Here is a 23,504-nt window from a genome sequence, read left to right as displayed (position 1 = left end):
GCTTTCAGCTTCCCCCAGCAGCGCCCTAGCAGGACCCTGGGAACCCGCCGCTGCAGGAGAGGCGGGGCGGCTCTGTGACGTCGCGCCCGGCGCTACCTCGGGTGGCCTGGCAGCGGAGCCCGCGCAGGGTTTGCCAGGCGAAGGCGGAGCGCTAACGTCTAACGCTAACGGCGGTCGTGCCCCGCCGCTGCTGTCACCCCTGGCCGCTGCTGCCCTCCCCGCCGAGGTTCTACTGCTCTCCTTCTTAAGAAGGGTAGGAGGCACTCGGTCTCTCCTCACACCTCTCGCCTGAGGCCAGGCGCCAGGTGTCGCCTGAAGCCAGACAGCCGGTTTGGGAGCGAGCCTGAGGTAGCCACCCCGAGGGGAAGTGGAGGGAGGGCAGGGCTCTGAGCGCCCCGAGGGCTGCGCTGGTCTGAGGGAGGAGCACTGCCGGACGCCCCCTGGATTCTGAGCCTTTCCTTGTTCACAGGGCAAGGGGAAGGCAAGGAGATCTTCAAGAGAATGTGACTGTGGGGGATTATGGCTTTCTGGCCAATTTGTGTGCGTATTTTGTACCCAGAATAATATTATACGGTTTCTTACCCGGAGGACAGTGGTTGGGAGGCTCAAGAGTTTGGAATCCGAGCCCTCCACCGAGGAGCCACACCTCTGCTTTTTCATCAGCGACAGGGATATAAAAATACCTCTGGGTGAATTGTCACGTGGACCAATGGGCATACCTAGCACTTCATAGACTCCTATCACACATTATTTTATACCTAGCACTTCATAGACTCCTATCACACATTATTTTATACCTAGCACTTCATAGACTCCTATCACGCATTATTTTATACCTAGCACTTCATAGACTCGTATCACGCATATTTTATACCTAGCACTTCATAGACTGCTATCACGCGTTCATTTTTACTAGTATCTATTGAACACTAAGTTCCAGGCACTGGGCTAGGCATTGGGATGGTGTGGTGAGCAAAAACTGACCAGTCCTGCCTTGGAGTTTGCTGGGGGAGGCACATGTTACTCAAAGAATCACACCAACCATAGGTAAGTGATGCTCTGAAAGGGTATGTACAATGGAACTGACAGGGTAATCAGGGAAGGCTGAGCAGACCTCCAAAGGAAGGATCAACCTGTTAAGAGGAGGAGAATGCATTCCAAACAAGAGTAACCACATCCCAAACCCACCATCTCCAATTCCAAACCCAAACAGGGATGTGCAGTTGCCTGTGCTTGGTTCCAAGTGATACTCATAGAAACCCTCTGAGATTCTGCCCTGAAGCCTTTCATTCATATTACTGGAGACTTCCATTTATGAAACGGAAGCCCTGTTTAGCCCATACCAATAAAACCAAGTGAGAGATCCCTGAAACAAGACTATAGTCTATTTTAAGACCTACATTCTTCAGCACTTGGCAGGTATATGTTGGCCTGCCATTTCACATTGAGAGGCATGTAGGTTTCACTTAGGAGGAAATGCATTGAATTGAAAGAGTTGGGGTTATGGATAAGCTCTGGAATGTATAATTGAAGAAGACCTACACTATCAAGAGATTTAAAAATGGAAAAGAACTTTACAAAATGTTAGAATTGAGGAATGTTAAGATAGAATGGACCTTTCTCCCACTTCTTTGATGTGAACAAATGACCCTTATTGCCCAAAGGCAGAAAAGCTGGGCTTTGGTGCCTCTTCAACTCAGAGAGTCTATGATTTCAACTCTTTGTGATTCAAAAGTGCATGGAACTCCTGAAAGTAAATGGGAACATGGGGGAATAATTTGACCTGACCCTCCTTTAGTGTTTTCTGTTTCTACAAGGGAACCACCACTGTGCACCCAGTCATCCAAGCTTGAAAACTGATAGTCACTCTAGACTTTTCTGTCCTTCACCTCTTCCTCCTTCTCCACCTTCTCTTCTTCCTCCTCCTCCACCTCCTCTTTTCTTCCTCCTCCTCCTCCTTCAGTAGTTACCAAATCCTGTAGATCCTATCTCCTAAATACCTGTCTCTTATATCACTCCCTATTGCAACTACTTTTCAAGGCAGTGAAGCTCCTGGGAGTTGTCAAAAGTGCTGCCATATTCTCCTAACCTGGCTCCCTGCCTGAAGCTTCACCATCCTCTCTTCAGCTCATCCACACAGCTGTCAGTCAACGTGTTTCAGAGTCCAACAAAGAGAAATAAATCATATAGTAATTTTTTGAGCATATAATTTAACAAGAGAAGTTCAATATAAAGAATTGTTAATGATGGGATTGGAGTAATGAAGGATTGGCTAATATGTCAGGAGAGATCTAAAATATACAGGAATCACAGATATAAGGGGCAACCACTACCCCTGAGATAGATCACCCAAGGAAGAAACCTTTCCCAGAGCTTGGTGCAGAGGGGATGGCCACAGCTGACTGGAGAGCAGAGAAATTGCTGAGGTGCCAGGCAGGCAAAATTTACTCTCTGAAACACCAGAGAAGCCATTCACTAAAAGGTAACTCACTGACAGCACTCTGCTATAGAGCTTCCCAAGAGAGGTGCCAGGGGACACTGCTAGCCATGGAGCACTGATGGCCACTGTGTACTCCAGCAGTTGGGCACTCAAAAGATCATACACTGCATGAACCAGATGCTAGAAAAGCTGTGTGCTCCAGGATCCCAGCATAAGAGAAACTACAAGTTCCTGGAGCCTAGCAAGAATAGCATACCTAAATTCCTAAGAGAAACCTCTTCCTCCTCCAGTCCTTCCAGTGCCCTGTCCTAACAAAGCATATCCTTATGACAGCTGGCAAGGGAAAAAATGTTAAAGGACCTAGTTCAATTTTTGTGGAGGAGGCAATACAAGGTGAATTTGGAGCTGAGAGGCAAATATTGATAACCGGACCTAAAGCTAACACTGATTGTGTGACTCTTGTGCTTAAATTTTCTAGTGGCTCCCCATTGCCTTCAACAAAAAGTTCAAAAGCCCAAGCCTTGAGCTATATTTCCAGCCTTAGGCCCAACCACTCCTGCTTTGTCCACTTGAGAGCTCCATAATTACAGTTCCCTGAACTCATCATGTTTCTGACAACCCCACATCTTTGCCTAAGTCCTTCTAGCTACATGAAATTCTCTCCTTACTCTCATAAGTACACATATGCTTACTGAATACCTGCCCTGTACCCAGCTGTCTTCTGAGGGCTTGCATTACAGCAATGAACAAACCAGGTTTTTCCAAGTCTCAGTTCAGATATCTCAGATATCACCACTCTTTGAAAAGTATTTTCTGACCTCCTTCTAATACCTGCAGATGTTAGATGCCTCATCCAAGAGTTTTTCTTCTGTTTTTCTTCTGTTCTTCTATATCTAGTGCAGGCTTCTTGACACTTATTATACCTTCTTTGAGTCACTGATTTTCCTGTCACTCTCTTCCACTGGACTGTGAGCTCCATGAAGCAGAGTGTGTGACTTATTTATTCATGTATCCCAGTATTCAGCACAATTCCAATAAAACACATAAATTTTGTCAGATTAATGACTTCCTAAGGATCACATAATTAGTCATAAATAGACCCAGGGCCAAAATCCTGGACTCCTGCCTCACAGTCAAGAGTGCTTCTTCACTACAGCTTCATTTGCCCTCTAGATGTTATGCCACAACTAGCTACGAAGGATAGCAGCCCTATGTTTTGCTTTGGAAAAGGCCAGTGCAATGTTGAATATCATCAGGAATGGTAATGGAAACTGAAGAGAAACATAGCCCTAATCTTATATTGGAAACTATAGTGCATTCACCCCCTCAGAGCCCTTGCTTGTAGGTTTTAAATCTCTGACTCACAGGAATGCTATAATGAAATCAGAAGTAGGAAGGACAACCAGCCTGACCAACATGGTGAAAACCCGTCTCTACTAAAAATACAAAAATTAGCCAGGTATGGCAGCACGCACCTGTAGTCCCAGCTATTCAGGAGGTTGAGGCAGGAGAATTGCTTGACCCAAGAGGTGGAAGTTGCAGTGAGCCAAGCTCATGCCACTGCATTCCAGCCTGGGTGACAGAGCGAGACTCCATCTAAAAAAAAAAAAAAAAAAATGTAGGAAGGACAAGTAAAAGATGAAAATGGTGTGGGGTATTATGACACTTACTCTTAATAAAGACTTTCATACTCTTATATAAGACAGGGCTAAGGTGACCCAAGTGTGTACACCAGGTCCCCAAATCAGGGAACCATGTTGCACAACTTTACAGGACATAGTTTACATGCCAGTCTGTAAATGAGCCATGTGTCCCTAGAATTGTGGATGATGATGCGAATGAACACGAGGGAAATCTTTGAAATATGAGCATGGCTTAGATAAACCAAAAGAGGTACCTATTCATTTGTTAAATAATAAACATGTAGAACTCATGCTTTCAAGAGGTAATACTAGCATGATATATAAGCAAGTTTGGGAAATTTGGTAATAAAGCCAAAAACTACTACTCAAAAAAAGGACAAGGTCAAGTAGGACTGCTCTTAGCAATATTGCTGTTGGCATCCAAATGCTGTATTGACTTGGCCGTGGGTTTGTCTCAGGATAGAAAAAGATCCAGGCTTCTGTGAAACGCAGTTGAAGAAGGAAAGTTAATACGAATAAGACAAATTGGGGAGATCTTGAAAGTCAGACAGGGCATACTTTTTATAAGAAAAGAGATGAAGATCCATTAAATGTTTTTCAGAGTTATGTAAAAACATGAGTGGTTAAGAAATTTTATTGGAGGGCAAGATGGCCAACTAGACGCAGACAAGTGGAACAGCTCCCACAGAGGAACTGAGATGACTGGAGTGTTTTTAACATGTCTTCAGAGGGAAGGCACAGATAGTGGACAGAGGGAAGGCACAGAAGCTTGGCTGAAGGGGGAGAAAGCTGGGAACCCCATACAGGCTACCATACACTGAAGCTCATTTTTGAACCACAACAGCTCTGGGGGAACGAGTGAGTTGAACTAGCAAGGAGCAACCTGCTCTCACCAGGGTCCACTGGAACCCTGGAAGGAGGGGACCCCTCAGTCACCACAGAAACTTGAGGTGGCAGGGAGAGCTGCTTAGAGAAGTAGGGCAGCAAGCCAGGTGATGTGGAGCCCAGAGAGTTTGGTGTGGGAGTGTTTGTAGTACAGCATGGCCAGGGATGGCCATTCCACTAGGCTCAACTTGCTCCAATAAGAGAGTTTAGCTGTAGGGGAACTGTTGGACCTGATCTCTGCAGGGCGGTCTTGTTCATCAGATGGGGCTGGTCTGATCTGAGCACCCCTTGGTCTGCTGGCCTCTTCCAGGCACAAGCCTGGCCATGCCTGCTTACAGGGCAGTCTCAGGTGCCTTGGGGATCCACACTATAGCTTCTGCACTGGTGGACCATGCCTGATCAGTGGAGAGCTCCAGCAAGGTGGCCCCTATGGCTGCATACTGCAGCCAGTAATTTCCCTCCCCATACTACAGCTTCCCTGAGCCCACAACAACTACCCACATCACTTTGCTGGCCCATGTCTGCACAGGCAGGTTTTGTTTTACTTGCCCCGCCAGCACACAAGAGTGTAGTCCACCCCTGCTGACCCCCACTGACTGCCACTGCAGACAGAGCCTTGGTGGGTACAGAACCAGCAAGCACCACCCCTGCCAACACCTTCCCTTGTGCTAACACTGTGCAGAGAACAGCAGATCTTCCTCCACCCTAAGCAACCACCCCTGCTTGCAGGACACAGAGAAGTCACCTGGACTTGCACCGGCCAGCACCCCACCCCCATTCAACACCACCTCCAGTGCAACAGCACACACAGTCTCCATCAGGGACCCCTGCTCCCCACAATAGCTGCCTTGCCTCTGCCACTGTGTGGTCATTTCAGGAACTTTTGTATGTCCCTGAGGACTTTGGAAACCATTTTTGTAATAATATTAATAAAAATTATTAATATTTAATTTTAAATTACCTTTTATGATGGAAAATAAATAATATATATAAAGTACTTAAGGAGACTATAGGCCTTTTTGACTACAACAAATCAGTTTTCAAAGAAAATATGGCTGTTCTTAAGAATATTTTTAAATAAATCACATGAAATTTTTGAAAACTTAAGCATTTGGTAAGTAAAGGGGGAATTTTGGAAACATTATTTAATTTAGTAATTACAATTCTAGATTTTCACAAAATATAAATATTATTCATTTCAAGTATAATTTAAATATATTGAATTTTTTTTTTTTTTTTTTTTTTTTTTTTTTTTTTTTTTTTTTTTTTTTGAGACAAGGTCTTGCTCTGTCACCCAGGCTAGAGTACAGCGGTGTGATCTTGGCTCATTGCAACCTCATCCTCCCAACTCAGCCTCCTGAGTAGCTGGGACTATAGGCATGTGCCACCATGCCCGGTTAATTTTTGTATTTTTAGTAGAGACAGGGTTTCACCATGTTGCCCAGGCTGGTCTTGAACTGAGCTCAAGTGATCCGCCCGCCTCAGCCTCCCAAAGTGTTGGGTTTACTGGCGTGAACCACTGCACCCAGCCAAAAAATATTTTTATAAGATTTTACTGAAGGCCTAGAGTCTCCTTTACTAAATCAATTAAATTATTTTCTATTTTTTTAGAGGCAAATGTTTATTATTTTTGTAAACAAACAATAAGTCATTACAAAAGTCCATTAAGTATCAGATTTTGGATATTTGTTTAACATCAAAAGCCAAGAATAAATAAGTCACAAACAAATCAAGTCACAATGGGAAAAAAAGTGAACAAAATCTACTGTTTTCTTAGGGACAAATGATGATGATGATGGTGATGGTGATGATGATGAAGAAAAATCATATAACTTCTTTGTTAGGAGAAAATAATGTGAAAAATAAGAGAAAATTAAATCAAAAGTAGAGCTAAGTATTTGCAACACATATGCATAAAGATTATCATTGTCACTGATAATAAATGCATTGCAATTAAAGTAATAATCCAACGTACAGGGATTGTTTTAACAAGATGGTTGAAAGGAAAAGCCCTATAAAGGCGTCTCTGGCAGCAGGTGTTATACATAAAACCTTCGGCACAGAAACAATAGGTACTGAAATCTGGAAGTTTACTGACTGTGCCAAACAGTATCCAAATATAATTTCAACTGTTGTAAGTTTGTAAATGGTTGTAAATTTTGTATTACTATAAAAAGTTTACAACCATCAATCTTTCATGGCACACCTGTAGCCCATTCTGCCATGGCCTCTAGTGGGGAGCTCAGCTTTAGAGAGCAGTGAAAGGCAGAAGAGGATTGAGTGGTAAAATGCATACTACAAACAATATTTGATGATATCCAAGTTTTCTAGGAAGGCCTATGGCACAGTATGAAAAACCCTGGGGAAGTATAGGGTTTAAGCAGATGAAAGAAGAAGGGCACTTCAAGTAAGCCGGCTAGAATTAGCAAAATACTGAGGGGAAGAGAGAAAAGAAGGATAGATTACTGTTAACAGTGGGCGAGACAGTGTTAAGCTTTGGATATATAATTTTTTTTTGGAAAGTGGCCAGAGCAGACTGTATAGGAAATTTGTGTTGGTAAAGAGTAGCAGAAAATTTTTAGTTTAGAATTATAGGTACAAATCATAGAAAACCTTGAAAGTCAGGATATGATTGTCATTTTGTGAGCAGTGCTCTCTGACTATAAAAAGCAACTTGGAAGATAGATCTGGACACACTGGACATGACAGGCCAGAGAATGACCTGAGACAGGGAGACTAGTCAGGAGGCTGCACAATAGTTGATAAGGGGCTGAGCCAGAGACACAGGAGTAGAAATAGAACGGGATTAATCGAAGACACATTTCAAAGGAAATAGTGGGATTTAGTGAGATTCAGCAGACTGAAGAAAATGGATGACTCTCAGGCTTTGAGGCCAAAGGACTGAGAGATTAGTGGTATCATGTTCAGAGAAGAACCTGGGAGAGGGATTTAGTTGGGAGATGGACAATGGATTCTAGTGAAGTGTCCTGGAGGCAATGGGAAGTATGAAATCGAAGCACAAGGCGAGAGGTCAAAGATGGGAAAACAAGTGCAATCCACACAGTTTTGTCGTAGATAAAGCCGTGAAGAGGCTGCGAGCTCTCCAAGAAGAGCAACAGAAAGAATGCTGAAGACCTGAGTTGGGGGAAGATTGCTAACTCTTCCTTAGAGCAAGGAAGGAGGAAGAGGAATTATGGAAGGAGGCAAAGGAGCAATGCTGAGGAAAATAGACACACAAGAATGGCGTATGCTATCAAAGGAAGAGAAAGTCTCAAGAAGGAAAGAATGGTCATGTCTAGCAGGCCACCTCCCATGTCAGACCATGTGTATTCAAATCCTGCCTCTGTCACTTATTATATGTCATTGCAAAAGTTCTGTTATCTTTTTTATTTTCATCATCTGTGAAATAATGCTAATATATTCTACCCCATAGGGATATTTTGAGGATTACTTGAGAAAAATGTATGGTCCTGTACTTAGCACAGTACTGGTCCTGTTATGAGTGCACCTGGCACTTACAATAAATTAATAGATATAATTGATAACTTTTAAGGGAAAAATAGAATGATGAGAAGAGAAAAAAAAACTGCAAGAGGTTAAAGAAGGACCAACCCCTGAGAAAGACAATGGGTATGGAAAATTTACAAGAGATTCCTTGCCCCAAAATGAAAAGAGCTTGCAGACCAATTGTTAGAAACAGCAATGGGATGAAGTAAAGGCTTTACTTAAGTTTGCTCTATACTGACCAAGGGTTAACATTGTTACTGTTGTCATGGAAGCTTCCTTAATTAGGATTGGGGCATCTTTTCGTTTACACGAGATTATCTGAGACTCCAGGAGAGAAATTAAACAATTGCACAACCAAAAGATCCTGTCAAAATACATGGACACAGAAAATGGTGCAGCCGCTGTGGAAAACAGTGTGGCAGTTCCTCAAAAAATTAAAATACAATTACCATATGATCCATCCATTCCACTTCTGGGTATATATACCCAACACAATTTAAAGCAAGGACTTGAACACATATTTGTATACCTATGTTCATAGCAGCATTATTCACAATAGCTAAAATGTGGAAATGATCCAACTGTCCATTGACCTATGAATGGATAAAATTGTGGTACATCTAGCAAAATAGTATTCAGCCTTAAGAACAAGGAAATTCTCAGCTTGGGGCCAGTGGTGCAATGGATAACACATCTGACTATGGATCCGAAAAAAAAGGAAATTCTGACACATGCTACCACATGAATGAACCTGAAGACATTGTGCTAAGCGAAATAAACCACACACAAAGGGACAAATATTATATGCCATATGATTTTATATGATAGTTAAATTCATGAAGATAGAAGAATGGTGGTTGCCAGGAGCTGTGGGGAAGGAGAATAGGGAGTTAGTACTTAATGGGTACAGAGTTTCAGCTAGTGAAGATGAAAAAGTTCTGGAGATGGTTGGTGGTGATTGTGGCACAACAATGTGAATGTACTTAATGACACTGAACTGTACATTTAAAATGGTAAATTGTATGTATTTTTAACACAGTAAAAGAATATATAATGTGCAGACAACATGAGCAAATAAGGCACTGCTCTTTGATAGATAAAATGGGTTGAAAAGTCATCAGAAACAACTTATAAGAGTAACTTTTTAAATGATGAAATATTTCATACTGACAAAATTAAATACATGATGTAAGTAGAAGTATAAAAATAATGAAACAAGCATCTAGACAGCAACCATCCAGCTTAAAACATAGAGCATTACTAATAGTACTGAGACCCTTGTTGTATCTCCCTAATACCATCCCTCTCCGTCCTCTCCCTCCTCCACCAGGGGTAACCACCATTCTGAATTTGTATTTATCATTCCTTACTCTTTATTATAATATTATAACATATATATGTCACCAGAAACAATATATTGCTTTTCCACCTAGCATGGTGAGACTCCTCCATGGTGATGTCTGTGGCATACTCATTGAGAATTGTTGTTATTGTCTTAACAATTGAAGCTTTTTATCATTTTATCAAAAACAATTGAAGCTTTTATCACTCTTTTTTCCTAATAGTGCATTTTGCCTTAAAGTATCTTTTGTCTGGCATGAGTATGTCTGCCTTAACTTTTATTGGTTATTCTTTGCTTATTTATACCCTTTTCACCTTGAGTCTTTCTGTGTCTTTGTTTTTTCAGGTGTACCTATACCTGTATTTTAACTGGCACATTTAAGCTCATTTATTTTTATTGTGATTACTGATATGTATGCATTATTTTCTACCATGTTATTTGTCTACTTTTCCTGTTTTTACCCCTCCTTTCTTGCCTTCTTTTTGACTGATGAAGGGTTTTGTTTGCTTGTTTGTGTTTTTAAAAAATTCCTTTTTTTCTCTCTACAGATTTAGTGGTTATATTACTGTTATAACTTTTCTAACACTTTGCAAAGTCTAAAATTAATCATTATTTTATCCTCTTTTTCCTCCAAATAAAAGAACATAAATAAAGTAAAAGGTCATGAAGTCCCACCAACCTAAGACCACTTTAGTTTCTTGTCTTGGGATTTCCCAGCCATGCTGGTGTTGGTATAAATTGAAAACTTAGAACTAGTCTGTGGCTACAAACTCCTGGGGGACTGTTTCTCTCGTGACTAGAAGCAGCAATGGAGACAGGTTTCTTTGTTGCTTACCCCTGCCTGTAGGCGGATATTTTCAGCCACACCTTTTCACGCTGAGGGTGTAGTCCCTGGGCGGGTCTCAAGTTTAGGTCAGAAGGGGAGTCCTTTAGTGCAGACATTTGCCTTTCGTGAGCCCAATCCTTGGTCTCTATCCACCCTGCCTGGCAATTTATCTCAAAGCTTCAAGTTCCTGCCATCTACATGTGCCCAGGTGAGCCCTAGTTTCTTCATTTGCCCAGCACTGCGGGTTCCACTTTACTCACCTCATTGGCCACTGGAAGATTTCTCTCACTTCACTGCAAGCCCAGCAAGGCAATGTGAAAGGCTTGTACTGAGATTTGTCTGGCCTCTAGGTGTTTTGAAGAGGGACAGCTTTTTAGCATATCTAGTCTGTCCCTTTCTCTACCAAAAGCAGAAAAAAAAATCTTTTGATCTGTTGTTTATTTGTGGAGGGAATTGTATACACTTTATGGATTTTCATATTTTGTTTCAATTTGTCCTGGAACTTTTTGAGAGAAAATGTACGAATTTTCCACCTGACAATTAGAGTGGAAAAGAACATGCAGCTGTAAAGAGAGACGCTCACCAAATGGCTGTTTAATGACTATTTTTATGTGGAAATGGCCTAATGTCAATTCACAGAGGGTTCAGAGTAAATTTTGCTACAATTCTTACCCAACTGGACGACATGGAAAGATGTTCATGATATACTTTTGAGTAAATAAGCTGTTTTGTATAATCTTATTTTTTTATTTTACAAACATATATATACTGAAAAATTCTGGATTTTGGGGGGTGATATCATTATTTTGGGGCGATATCATTAGGGAATTTTTTGCTGACCTCCACTTTTTAAATGAACAAGGGCTGTGTAATTTTTATGTAAAGGACATAACTATTTCCAACAAAAAGTAGGGGTTAGCAGACGGTTTTCTAACCTTGGCGTTGTGTAATAATAGAATGCATTTGTCTTGCAGAGTCCCCAAAATTGAGTGTCAAACAGAGGCTGGGTGACCTCCTGTCCAGGATTGCTCTCATCGTATGAATCGAAGTTTTCATCTTAACGTATTTTTTTCTCCTGAGAATAGGCCAACCAATCAATGGCTCAGACAGATAAGCCAACATGCATCCCGCCGGAGCTGCCGAAGATGCTGAAGGAGTTTGCCAAAGCCGCCATTAGGGTGCAGCCGCAGGACCTCATCCAGTGGGCAGCCGAGTACGTGCTCCTTTCTCGCCTTCACCCCTTGGAGGACGGCCGGAGAGAGAGGGTCCTGGAAAACCGCGGAGGTTGTCATGGCTGCAGCTAGGAAGTCCGGACTAACTGGCATCGTCTTTGTTTTAGCTCTTGCATTGCTTTGATGCTTTAAAATCCACACATAAATGCTACATCTAGCTGGGCAAGGATGGGATGCCTCCCCTAAGGGAGCCAGATTGAGCAGTAGGACGCCAGGTCAATAGGCCGTGTCCTGGGGCAAGCAGCAAGTTAGATGACCGCGTCACACCAGCGTATGCACACCCACCTCCTCCCTGCACGCTTTTTCCCACTCCCGGTGGAAAGAAGGGCTGGGAATCTCCGAAGCTTAATTTGCCTTTCTTCGTTCTCCTATCTCACCACTAGATGGCAGCAGTGCAGCCGAGGGGGGAGGGAAGCGACAGCCCTGGGTGGATGGGGTGGGAACAGTCCTGCTAGTTCACTCCTTTAAGGAGACACTTCCTCCCCTTCTGTTAAAACTCATACTTGGACCCAACCAAAGACCCTTTGTATCTTGTCTTGGAGGAAATTATTGTTATTTTCTTTGGTGTTTCTCTGAACTGATTTGTTCTGCCAACATAAAGATGTCCACACAGTACACACTGCATTCTGGGGAAAGGCCAAGCAGAGTGATGGGGTCCTCAGGCATGGCTGAAAACAGTGTGCCTCAAACACGGGTGCCTTCTTTCAGGAGAGACCTCCAGAGGCTGCTCAGTAGATGGAGCTTACACAACAATCGCTGCGGGCCTGGATTGAAGTAGCTTTGCACAGAAAGCCTCTCAGCTATGAAATTGCTCCTTGGACAAACTTGCCTGCTTGAAACTGGGGAACCAGGACTTGAGACAGGAGTTGGAATATAACTAGACCTCACGGACCATTTTCAGGCTATTTTTACTGTTTGATGATTCCCTGCTTAGGAGGGTTTCAGTGGGAAAGTGAGAGTGAGAGAGGCCGTTGAGAGAAAGCCAGTGAGTTGGGGAAGGGAAGATGTCCTCAGGCTGAGGTTGTGAGTGGGTGTCCTGCGCAGATGGTGGGGAGAGTGTGGACACCTTTGAGAAGACACAAAATGGCATCTAAGAGGGGCCTTTCAGAGTCTCTGGGCCAGTGCTGTGCTCCTGGACTGGATTAGGATGCAGCTTTTACAATTGGAAGGAAAATAAGCCAGTGGTGCTCATAAAAAGAAACATAAATGGGGGTTGCTTTGCCTAGTAATGAGCCCTGTTTAGTTCTCCATTTTAAATTTTATATATTGCCTCTAAGATTGAACTTTAGCTTCAGAAGACTAATTTATTTTGGCATAGTCAGATCGACAGACTTTATCTTATACTTTAGTTTCAAACCCATTTGATTGTTCTTGTGCTGCCGTTTTATAGTAAGCAAAATGACATTGCTTAGTATTGTCCCTGACATTTATGGAAGAGGCATTCCACTATTGTAGACTGCTTGCTCTCGTATTGTATCACGTGCTATAATTTTTTAAGACATCCATGAAAACTTAGTTTGTAGTTTAACCACAATGAAAAAGGAGGGCATGACCTAAGAGCCCCCTCCATTCTATCCAGACATGAAAAGCACTGCTCAGATGGTTGTATGTGACTTACTTAAAACCTGTAGCATTTTAGAGAATAAAACTCTGCAAAGTGTTTCCAAGACAAAACACGTTTTTAATCCATTGCAAGTAAGAATTTCCCTACATATGTGTTGTCAACGAAGAAACCTCTTACCAGGTATTGGCAGGACATATACTTATTTGTCCTCTGGTAGGCATGTGTTACAACACAAATTTGCAATATATGTGTATAACCATGGACCTGATCACTTGCAAATGAAGCTCAATAACCCAAAGAACGAAATCCATGATTACAGCTTTGCTTCCATGTTGTCTAACCAATTCCACAAGAAGTCCAGAGATGTTGGTGATGAGTGTTACTCTACCTGGGCAGCACTTCTGTGGAATGAGGTGCTGTGTGTCTCTGTCCCTCCCATTTATACCACCCAAGTCTGGTTATAAAGCCTGAGGCCACACCCTGCTCCTATTGTCATATTGCACCCATGCCCCACCCACGCCAACACTGATCTGTGTGCAGAGATTTCTCATGCACATTGTTAAAGGTGGCTTTAATGTATTTCTTCTGCCCTTCCTGCTGATGACCTCCAAGGGGTGACTGGCAATTACTGCTTTAGTCCATGTAGCTTTCGCTCTGCCTTGCTACATGGCTCAGAGACAGGCAATGGTTAGCCCATCATTGTATGGCTTGACCCTGAAATGGACTTTTACAAAATTTCCTCTATATTATTTTCATACTACCTGGATCTGGAGGAAGTAATGGAGGGAAAAAAGCAGGGCGGGACAGAAATTTGTGGTTCATGGATCGTCAATAACCAGGCTTTTGATAGAGACAGACCCTGCCATGCTGCACTGGTGACCCACATGTCAGCGGCTCATGTCCATTCCCTGCTGCAGGCAGCCTCTTTTCATCTTATGCCAGTCCTGAAACAGAACTCAGTACTTGTTCCACAATGCCCCCAAACGAAGTCCACTCCACAAAACATTGAGGAGCAGGCAGATTTCACTGAAAATTTTGAGGGAAGATGGAGAAACAGTTTCATTTCAGAGGCACCATATAGCTTAAGATTGTCTCAAACCTTCTTTGGCTTCTCTTCTCTCCTGAGCCTTGCAGCCTGCCCTGCCAACCCTCTCTCCCTTCCCTCTTGAAGCCCCAAGCCTCACTACCTCCAGCCAGAAACCCTTCCTGATTCACCCCAGGACACTTCCATCTCTTCCCCTTCCCTCCTTTTTTGTTTCTTCAGAGATGGGGGTCTCACTCTGTCACCCAGTCTGGAGTGTAGTGGCACAATTATAGTTCACTGCAGACTCAAACTCCTGGGCTTAAGTGGTCCTCCAGCCTGGAGTCACCAGATTACAGGCCCTAGCCACCATTCCTGTGCTGCCTTCCCCTTTCTTACGTACATTACTTTTTAGTTCTCTTCCAACTTCTCTTCCCAATATTATATGTACATATGTAATATACATCTGCGTGTATAAAACACTCAGAGATGACTGAAAAAGAAACCTGAACCCAATATGCTCCAGGGAATTGCATACTCAAACTTTTCTTGGTTCTTCCTCATCCTTATAGAAGAACAAAGCTTTGTATTCTCTAAGCATTCTCTGTGCCCTAAGTGGAGAGTAACACATTCAGACTTTTCCCATATGTAAGTGAACTAAACACAATGACACATAGAAGCCACTTTACAAAGCTTCCTTTCTCTACCTCCTTCCCTTAGAAGAAGGGGGAAGGATTGCTAGAACAGCCAGAGGCCACTGGGGTATAGGATCCTCCTACTCTCTGACTTTTTTTCTTGTAGTTATTTTGAGGCCCTGTCCCGTGGAGAGACGCCTCCGGTGAGAGAGCGGTCTGAGCGAGTCGCTTTGTGTAACTGGGCAGAGCTAACACCTGAGCTGTTAAAGATCCTGCATTCTCAGGTAAGGGCCCTGCTGCAGCATTGAGGAGAATGTAGGGACAGTGTTGAGGCTGGGTGGGTACAGACGAAAGCCCTCTGTTCTCCTGCCAGTCAGCTGACCACTTAGCACCACCCTAAAATACACTAAACCGTGGACTGAAAGTAAATCTTTCCTTGGCAAATGGGAATAATTTTGAAATAGGCTGTAGGCTGAGTCATTGGTGGGGTCATCCCAGATTTCCTTGAAGCTGGCAGAATGTACAGGGGCTCAATGCAATGCTAATCTCGTCTCTCCAGAAAAGTGCAAGTCCTCAGTCACTGGACAGTGTCTCCTTACTGATCAAGACTGTAATATGATGAAAATCACAGTTTGGGGAAGGGCATATTTTAGCTCCCCAGCTATCCCAGGTCCAGACATTGCTTTTAGCTTTTAGGGAGAGGCTGTGAGCCTCTTCATAGCCACATCATCCTGGGAGCTGCCTGGTGAATGAATGCATGAGGAGGGTCCGGCTTGAGAAAGTTTGTGGTTTGGCCAATTCCCAGGACATATGGTTGAGCACCACCAAACCCTGCTTTATGGTCCAGGACAGAGCGGTTTGGGGTGATTTAGGACTGGCTTGGCTAACCACCTTGGTCCCAGAGGCTTAGCATTTCACTAGAATCAGACAGTCAGGAAAGGTGTTGGAGCACTTCATCGGGCATCTGTGCTCTTGTTGCATTGGTGGCCAAAAACAGGTCACCTTCCCTCCTTTTATCCACCAAGTACCTTGTGCAGTGAACATGACAGAGCTCTAAAGTACCTGGGATCAAGCAACATTAGGCATCCAGACCAAATCCCCACGGGTCAGCCACATACCCCATATCATTCCTGGGAAAGCATGAGGGATGCACTTGAGGTCTAGAGCTAAGAACTCAGTGCAATCGGGAAGAAAGAGACCTATGTCTTGTTCTAATTTTACCATTCATTAGTGGTCTCAGGTAAGCTCTTTACCCCTTGGTTTTGTTTTCAGGCTGTTCTATCTGTCATATAAGGAATAAAACAATTTAGGAATACAATAGCAGATAAAAGCATCATGAGAAATTAAAATGTAATATAAATGTATATCTTTTGCATAATTCTGACACCTAAAGTTTAACAATTAATAAATTATATTTCAGCATGCTCTTCACTAGGATTTGCAACGATAACTGCCACACAGAGCCATCTTTACCTTCCTAACACCCCATCCCGCCCCTTGCCATGTGCTGGGAGATGTGGACCTGGCCTGGGGGCGGGGTGTTTCTCAGGGCCTTGTCTCAACTTCTCCCACATTCTCTGTGTTGTGTCTGTTCCCTGCCCTGCAGGTTGCTGGCAGACTGATCATCTGTGCAGAGGAGCTGGCCCAGATGTGGAAAGTGGTGAATCTCCCAACAGATCTGTTTAATAGTGTGATGAATGTGGGTCGCTTCACGGAGGAGATTGAGTGGCTGAAGTTTTTAGCCCTTGCTTGCAGCGCTCTGGGAGTTGTAAGTTAGCTTGACTGTTTTTTGTTCCTGAAGGGGAAATCTCCCTCTGGGCCTGGAAGGGCAGTGCATCTATACACGCGGTCAACTCTGCAGGGCTGATGATAAACATGCCTCTTCTCATCTTGTCCTTCTCCTCTCTAAAGCAAGGTCATTTCTGTGCTCATCAGGCAGTGGCAGGGGTTGGGAGGAGGAGAGAGGGAAACACTGTGGTCAGGCTCTGGGGAGAGTTGACTATAGTGTAGCTCTTGGATTATTTATGAATATTGCCCTCAGATTTATTTTCACTCCACTCCCTCCATTCATATTCCCAGAGACAACTAAGAGCCGACTGTAGAAAAAAAGACTTCCAGACACCTAGAATATATATCAATAGACACTGTTTAAAAGGGGTACATTCTTATAGAAAACTATGTAATAAACAGAATTGGATGCAGAACTCAGACATAAGAAAGCAAAAAAAAAGAGAGATGAGGCTATTTCTGAATTTAGTCATGACATCTCCATGGATGCAGGATGTTCATACAGATTTATGCCTTTTCCAAATTTGACTTGTTTGATATTGGAAATGCAATTTTACTGTTTTGAAGCCAAAGATGCTGAAATCAGCTTATATGTATAGATATTTAAAGCTTGGGTATCTTATATGTGGACTTACATTGCTAAACATTTTTAAAATAACTTAAAATGAATCAAAAACGTGTTTTTTAAAAGAATCCCTGAGATACATACAAGTTTGAAAATTATTGAGAAAATAATTGCCTCTGCCAAAACCAAATGGTATGAAAAGGTAGTCTGAATCATTCAGCATATCTAAACATAATCTTGTTCTTCTCAAATATGCTTGGAATACATATTTGACAGGTTTGTTTCTGAGAAAATTTAGTGGAAATATTATAGTCCAAATTTCCTATAGATTCCCCTACAGCCTTCATCATAATCATTTCTTTAGAGAGAAGTAAACAAGAGGACATTTGTGGCACTTTCTTCATTGTCCTTTATAGCATTTATTACTGAATAAATCACTATCCTCTGAGGAGGAAAGGAAAGTAAGCAGCAGAGGCCTATGAGTTGTCAGTCAGGACTGGGGAAAATCACAAACAGGAAGATAAAAAATGAACATATTTTATTAAATTCTCATAGGGTTACAGATTTTTTTCACACCACATTTGGAGACGTTTTTGGGGGAAAATATACCTTTAAAATTTTATCTGTAGTTAATTTGGATCTTCTTGGTCTACCCCACCCACAAAGGGTCAAATAAGAAAATAAATAAATTCAATCCAATCCTGAAATTTTAGTCTGATGCAGTAACTGAAACAGCCTAAAGGTAAATTTCCCAGTATCTCAGGTTTTTCCTCACCACGCTCTCTTCTCCAAGATGGCAGTTGAATGTAGACAGAAAGAGCTGACTCTAGGACCACAGAGCAGTCAAGTGAAGGGTTTCTCACATCCCTCAGTCTTCCCTGGCATCTCTGGTCTCCATGGTAATGCCTGTCTGTCTGGTCACTAGCTGCTTGCAGCTTAAGTTTTTGGTCTCGTCTCTCCTGGACTGGTGAAAGGCTGATGATGCCTCCTCCACTGGCTCATTTCAGTTCTCAATGGTGTCGAGGGCCTCCTTGATTCTCTGCCAGGCTGTCCTATCTGCTCCCTGGCTCTGGTGGTCTACTTCACAGACCCTCACCAGTGTGTGGTGTGTCTGAGTTCTTCCCTTATCCCCATACCTCACAGTAACAAAGAGTGACTTTGGAAAGTCAGATTCCAACCCTCCCTCTGCTTAGCCCACTGTGTAGATGCTAGGTTTCCTCTGATGTACCTGCCTCCCAAACTGGAGAGGGGAAACCATGAGGTGAATTGAATCTTTCTACTTCCCTTGTAAAATAAGGAGGTGGGATTCAATATTCCATGAGGTTCATCTACCTCTGACATCCTGTGATTCTATCCCCACTTCTCTGCTTCCTCTGAGACTTCTCTGCTTCCTCTGAGACATCCTCAGGCCCACCTCTGAATAACAGTGAGCTCCTCCAATTCTAAGAGGCCTTGACATATCTGACTTTGCTCCTCATCATCCCCATGTCAAAGAACCCCTAGAGATAAAGTCAGCCTGGAGGTTAAATCTGCAAATAAAGGGTGTCCTATGAAACCAGTAATCAATACCCTTATATTCATTTCTATCATGCTGGAGTTGGACTGTTTCTGGGATCTTAAATGTGGGGTTGGTCAGTGGTATGGTGTGAATGTTTGTGTTCTCCCAAAATTCATATATTGAAATCTCAACTTCCAAGGTGATGGCCTTAAAAGTAGGGCCTCTGCGAGTTGATTAGGTCATGAGGGTGGAGCCCTCATGAATGGGATTAGTGCCCTTATAAAAGTTGCCCCCTCCACCAAGTGAGGACACATAGAAGGCATCATTCATGAGGAACAGGCCCTCACCAGAGAGCAAATCTGCTGGCCTCTTGGTCTTGGACTTCCCAGACTCCAAAACTGTGAGCAATAAATTTCTGTTGTTTATAAATTACCCAGTCTAAGGTATTTTATTATAGCTGAGACTAAGTCAGGGGTCACCATCTGGTGGAGACCTTGCATCCTAGTTAATTCATATATCCTTAGAGGCAAGCCCAGAATTTCTCTTTCCTTTGCCAATTCAATAGCAAGACAAGATCTCTATGCCATTCAGAAAAGCCAGTTTGTTCCTTGTAGAAGAGTCTAGTAACAGGAATTTTTACTCTGGTAGGTAATAGGTACATTTACTCCATCTTGAGCTCTCTGCGTCTAATACACATTATTCAGAATGCGATGGCATGCCGACCTGTATTCCTCCTCCCTTCAGCACTCCTTCCTCTGGACTGGCCTATGCCACCTCCTGTTCCACTGAACTGATTATTAAAAAAGGAAGAGATCACGTATGTAGAAAATAATCATGTTCACTGGAAGGAATGACATATTTGTTAGCAAACGATTTACATTTCAAGGCTTTCACCTCTAACTTTGAAAATGAAGCTCGCAAGATGGTTAAAGATTATGTCTGTGAAGCGGATCCCAAAAAAATATTGTGCAAGAGAATGAAGATCTGTTTACTTTAGGTTTATGTCAGTTTACCAAATAGCTCCAGTCCAAAGAGTTATTTATACACTCATCCATTTATTAAATCTTTAAAAATACTTAAAAATCTTATGAGGCAGTAGAATTTGAAGGTTTGTAGTTTGAATAATCAATAAAAGATGATGTTTAGGGTTGAAAGCCGCTATGTTAGTTTGCTGCCATGACTTGGTGGCTTGAACAACAGAAATTTGTTGTCTCTCAGTTCTGGAGGACAGAAGTTCTGGGAACAAGCTGTCAGCAGGATTGCTTTCTTCTGAGGCGTTTCTCCTTGGCTTAAAAATGGCCAGCTTCTCAAACTGTGTTCCTCTGTGCCTACATGTCTGGTGGCTCTCTCTTTATGTCCTAACTCCTCTTCTTATAAAGACACCCTACTGACTTCATTTTAACTTATCTTTTTAACGGTCGTATGTTCAAATACAATCACATTCTCCAGTTCTGGGGTTAAGGCTTTGGCATGAACTTTAGGGGGAACAATTCAGTCCATACCAGCACCCCATGGGAGAGGGCAACAGAACAAAGCATTAGGGGTGCAGAGGGTTGTTTTTGTTCATTTGTTTGTTTTTTACAGAAACAGGGTGAGCTGTGGGTGGAAATTATAATGTTCAGAGTGTGCTTGCAAATCTACCCCAAACCATTCTCCCACTGACCTCATCTCACATGCATGATTTACCATCCTCCCAGACAGCCTCATATATACTAGTTGGCCCCATGCCTGCCCTCCCACCTGCTCTGAATTAAGTGAAAGTGAGTAGAAGATGCAGTGTTTCACAACAATTTCCATGAGAGGACCCCCAGGGGCAGAGGAGAGGAAAGGAAGGTGGCCTGCCTCAAACTCAATTTTTTTGACATCATGTGGTTTATTGAAGATTCTGTTTTATAAAATAACAATGCTTATTAAATGTAAAGAAACAAATTTGAAATATTAACTCAATTAAAATTAATAATTATTACAAATTATGTTTAAATTACTTGCCATCAAGTAAAACTATCACTCAAGGAAAAGTTTATTCACATCCTCAGTACCTCCTGACATAGACTTACGCTCCTGGGTAACACACACCACAGTTAGAGAAGCCTCATCTAGGCAATCATTCTGTTCTGGGAGAGGATGAGAGGAGAACAGCAAATATCAACTGCTAAGGCAGGGCAAGTCTCCTCTACTAATCATGTGGGAAGATACAGCAGCTGCTTTTTCACTCACCCTAAGTCACCACTCAGAACTGATCTTTCACTGATCCCTGGAAGAGTGTCAGGATGATCTGTACATCATCAGTTTCAGTAAAGCACCAAGATCTGTTGGTGACCTTCATTTCACAACTCTTTTGCTTGTAACATTTATTCAAAGGGTGGGTTATTTAAAGACATGAGATGAGTTCTGAGCATGCTCCTTTAATGTTCAAGTTTCATTGCAAGGAGGGTTTGCTTCTGTAGTAACCCTTCTATTAAAATTCCTGGCACTCATTGTCAACCAATATTTCCCCAGTAATAAAAGGGTTAGTATTATGTAGTATGAAATAAAGCACTAGCTGATTCTATTTAGATGGACCCAGATGCTTTAGAGGAACGTTTATCTTGATGTTAAAGACCATTTTTCCAGTATCTTCCTGGGACTCCATTTTCCTGGGGAAATTACCCTTCTCCTACCTTCTTCTCCTCTACTGTGTCGTTGCCACAAGTATCTTGCTGGATTATATAGGCTAGACCATCTATCTCAGCCCTTTAGAGATAAGACTGGAGGGTAATAAGAAGAAATAATTCTAATTATATAGAATGCAAATCAACTTCCCTCCTTTAGTGAGGTTATTCGGGCTAAAGTAACAAATATCTTAAAGTACTTAGGAATGTATAAATTTAATTCCTTGAGTAGTCTTCCAACAAAGAAAGAAAAGAAATAAAGATACCCAATACTTAATATTTTTTAGAATGAATTAGTGACATTTGAATGTAAAAATTTCAAGCTTTCTAGAATCTTAAATTGTTCCCACTTCATTTTATAAGAGCAATATTTTTGTTTTCTTTCTTGTATCTAAACCGATCTCAGGAATATTGCCTGGAAGAGTAACTTTCTCCTCATTTTATCTAACTTTTATAGACTATTACCAAAACTCTCAAGATAGTGTGTGAGGTCTTATCATGTGACCATAATGGTGGGTCGCCCCGGATCCCGTTCAGCACCTTCCAGTTTCTCTACACGTATATTGCCAAAGTGGATGGGGAGATCTCTGCATCACACGTCAGCAGGATGCTAAACTACATGGAACAGGAAGTGTAAGTTAACTTTTGTCAAGTGGAGGTGAAAGAATACCAGGAAAAGAAATCTAGCTGGCCAAGATAGTGAGATTATTGTATTATACTGCTCTGGAAACAGAAAAGTATTGTGAGAAACATGAAATATGGATGATCTGAAAGAAAAGGGGAAAGGGAAGGAGAAGAGGAAGGAAAAGAATGATATAGGAAAACAATTCTTTCAGTGCTACTGAGACTAGCAGTAGCGGCAGCAGCACCTGAGAACATGTTAGAAATGCAGAATCTCAGGCTACACCCTGGACCTATGGAATCATAAACTCTAGGGCCGGAGCCCAGGAATCTGTGTATTTATAAGCCCCCCTAGTAACTCTGACTCACACTTAGCTATGACCAGTGGAACAGAAGTGGAGAAGGAGGAGGAGGAGAAGCAGACAGTCAAAGGTTAAAAGAAAAAGAGGGCTGGGCATGGTGGCTCACACCTGTAACCCTAGGGTGGGTGGATGGCTTTAGCTCAGGAGTTCAAGACCGGCCTGGGCAATCTGGTGAAACCCTGTCTTTACTAAAAATACAAAAATTAGCTGGGCGTGGTGGTATGTGTCTGTATCAGTTAATTGGGAGAATAGCTTGAGCCCAGGAGGCAGAGGTTGCAGTGAGCCAAGATTGCACCAGTTACTCCAGCCTGGATGACAGAGCCAGACCCTGTCTCAGAAAACAAAACAAAACAAAAGAAGAGAAAAAGGAGCAATCGCAGAATTAATGTGAAATGAGAGTTGTTTGCATATTGTCTTTCTTAAGATTAACTGTCAATGAACTAACTGCAGATATACCTTTTTCCAAACAGAATTGGCCCTGATGGTATAATCACAGTGAATGACTTTACCCAAAACCCCAGGGTTCAGCTGGAGTAAAAGCACAATTTTGGCAATTTTAAAGGAAGATACAGAGATGATTGTACTTCAGAATGACTGACACCCATATACCACCCAAAATCAATTTTCTTGTACAACTGGTACACACAAATAAACAATTAAACATATGAGATCAGAAATGTGCAGAATTAAGATGTGAAATTGTTGGAACAAAACACCTTCATTACCAGGAGATTAGTATTCTTCCCACATGGATACTGAGTAAAAGTGGCTGACAAAGCATGGATAGAAAATGCATCTTCAATCAAAGCCAGACTGTCAGATTTTAAAAGGTAGTAGGTTAACCAGACACAGTGTTGTTGTTCTGTGATTGTTAGGCATAATTTAGATGAGTGTCTTTTATATGGTCAATTGAAGTTTTTGCCA

At 42.3% G+C, this 23,504-nt stretch overlaps 1 protein-coding gene across 2 annotated transcripts; it reads left to right on the top strand.

Moving 5' to 3' along the window:
• The first annotated feature begins 102 nt into the window (after nucleotides 1-102).
• Nucleotides 103-23,262, top strand: ROPN1 (rhophilin associated tail protein 1). Of its 2 annotated transcripts, XM_008950520.3 has the most exons (7): nucleotides 103-348; nucleotides 470-540; nucleotides 11,729-11,856; nucleotides 15,262-15,379; nucleotides 16,702-16,863; nucleotides 22,055-22,230; nucleotides 23,051-23,262. In XM_008950520.3, exons 2-7 carry the CDS (start codon nucleotides 520-522, stop codon nucleotides 23,115-23,117), a joined length of 672 nt encoding a protein of 223 aa, XP_008948768.1. In that variant the 5' UTR covers nucleotides 103-348; nucleotides 470-519; the 3' UTR covers nucleotides 23,118-23,262. The 2 variants fall into 2 exon arrangements, with proteins under 2 accessions (XP_008948768.1, XP_054966335.1); XM_055110360.1 differs by lacking the exon at nucleotides 470-540 and having other exon boundaries at nucleotides 11,618-11,856.
• The last annotated feature ends 242 nt before the right edge of the window (nucleotides 23,263-23,504 follow it).

Source organism: Pan paniscus, chromosome 2 (genome assembly GCF_029289425.2).
Source record: "Pan paniscus chromosome 2, NHGRI_mPanPan1-v2.0_pri, whole genome shotgun sequence".
NCBI classification, from domain to species: domain Eukaryota; kingdom Metazoa; phylum Chordata; class Mammalia; order Primates; family Hominidae; genus Pan; species Pan paniscus.
This window is presented reverse-complemented; position numbering and strand designations above follow the sequence as displayed.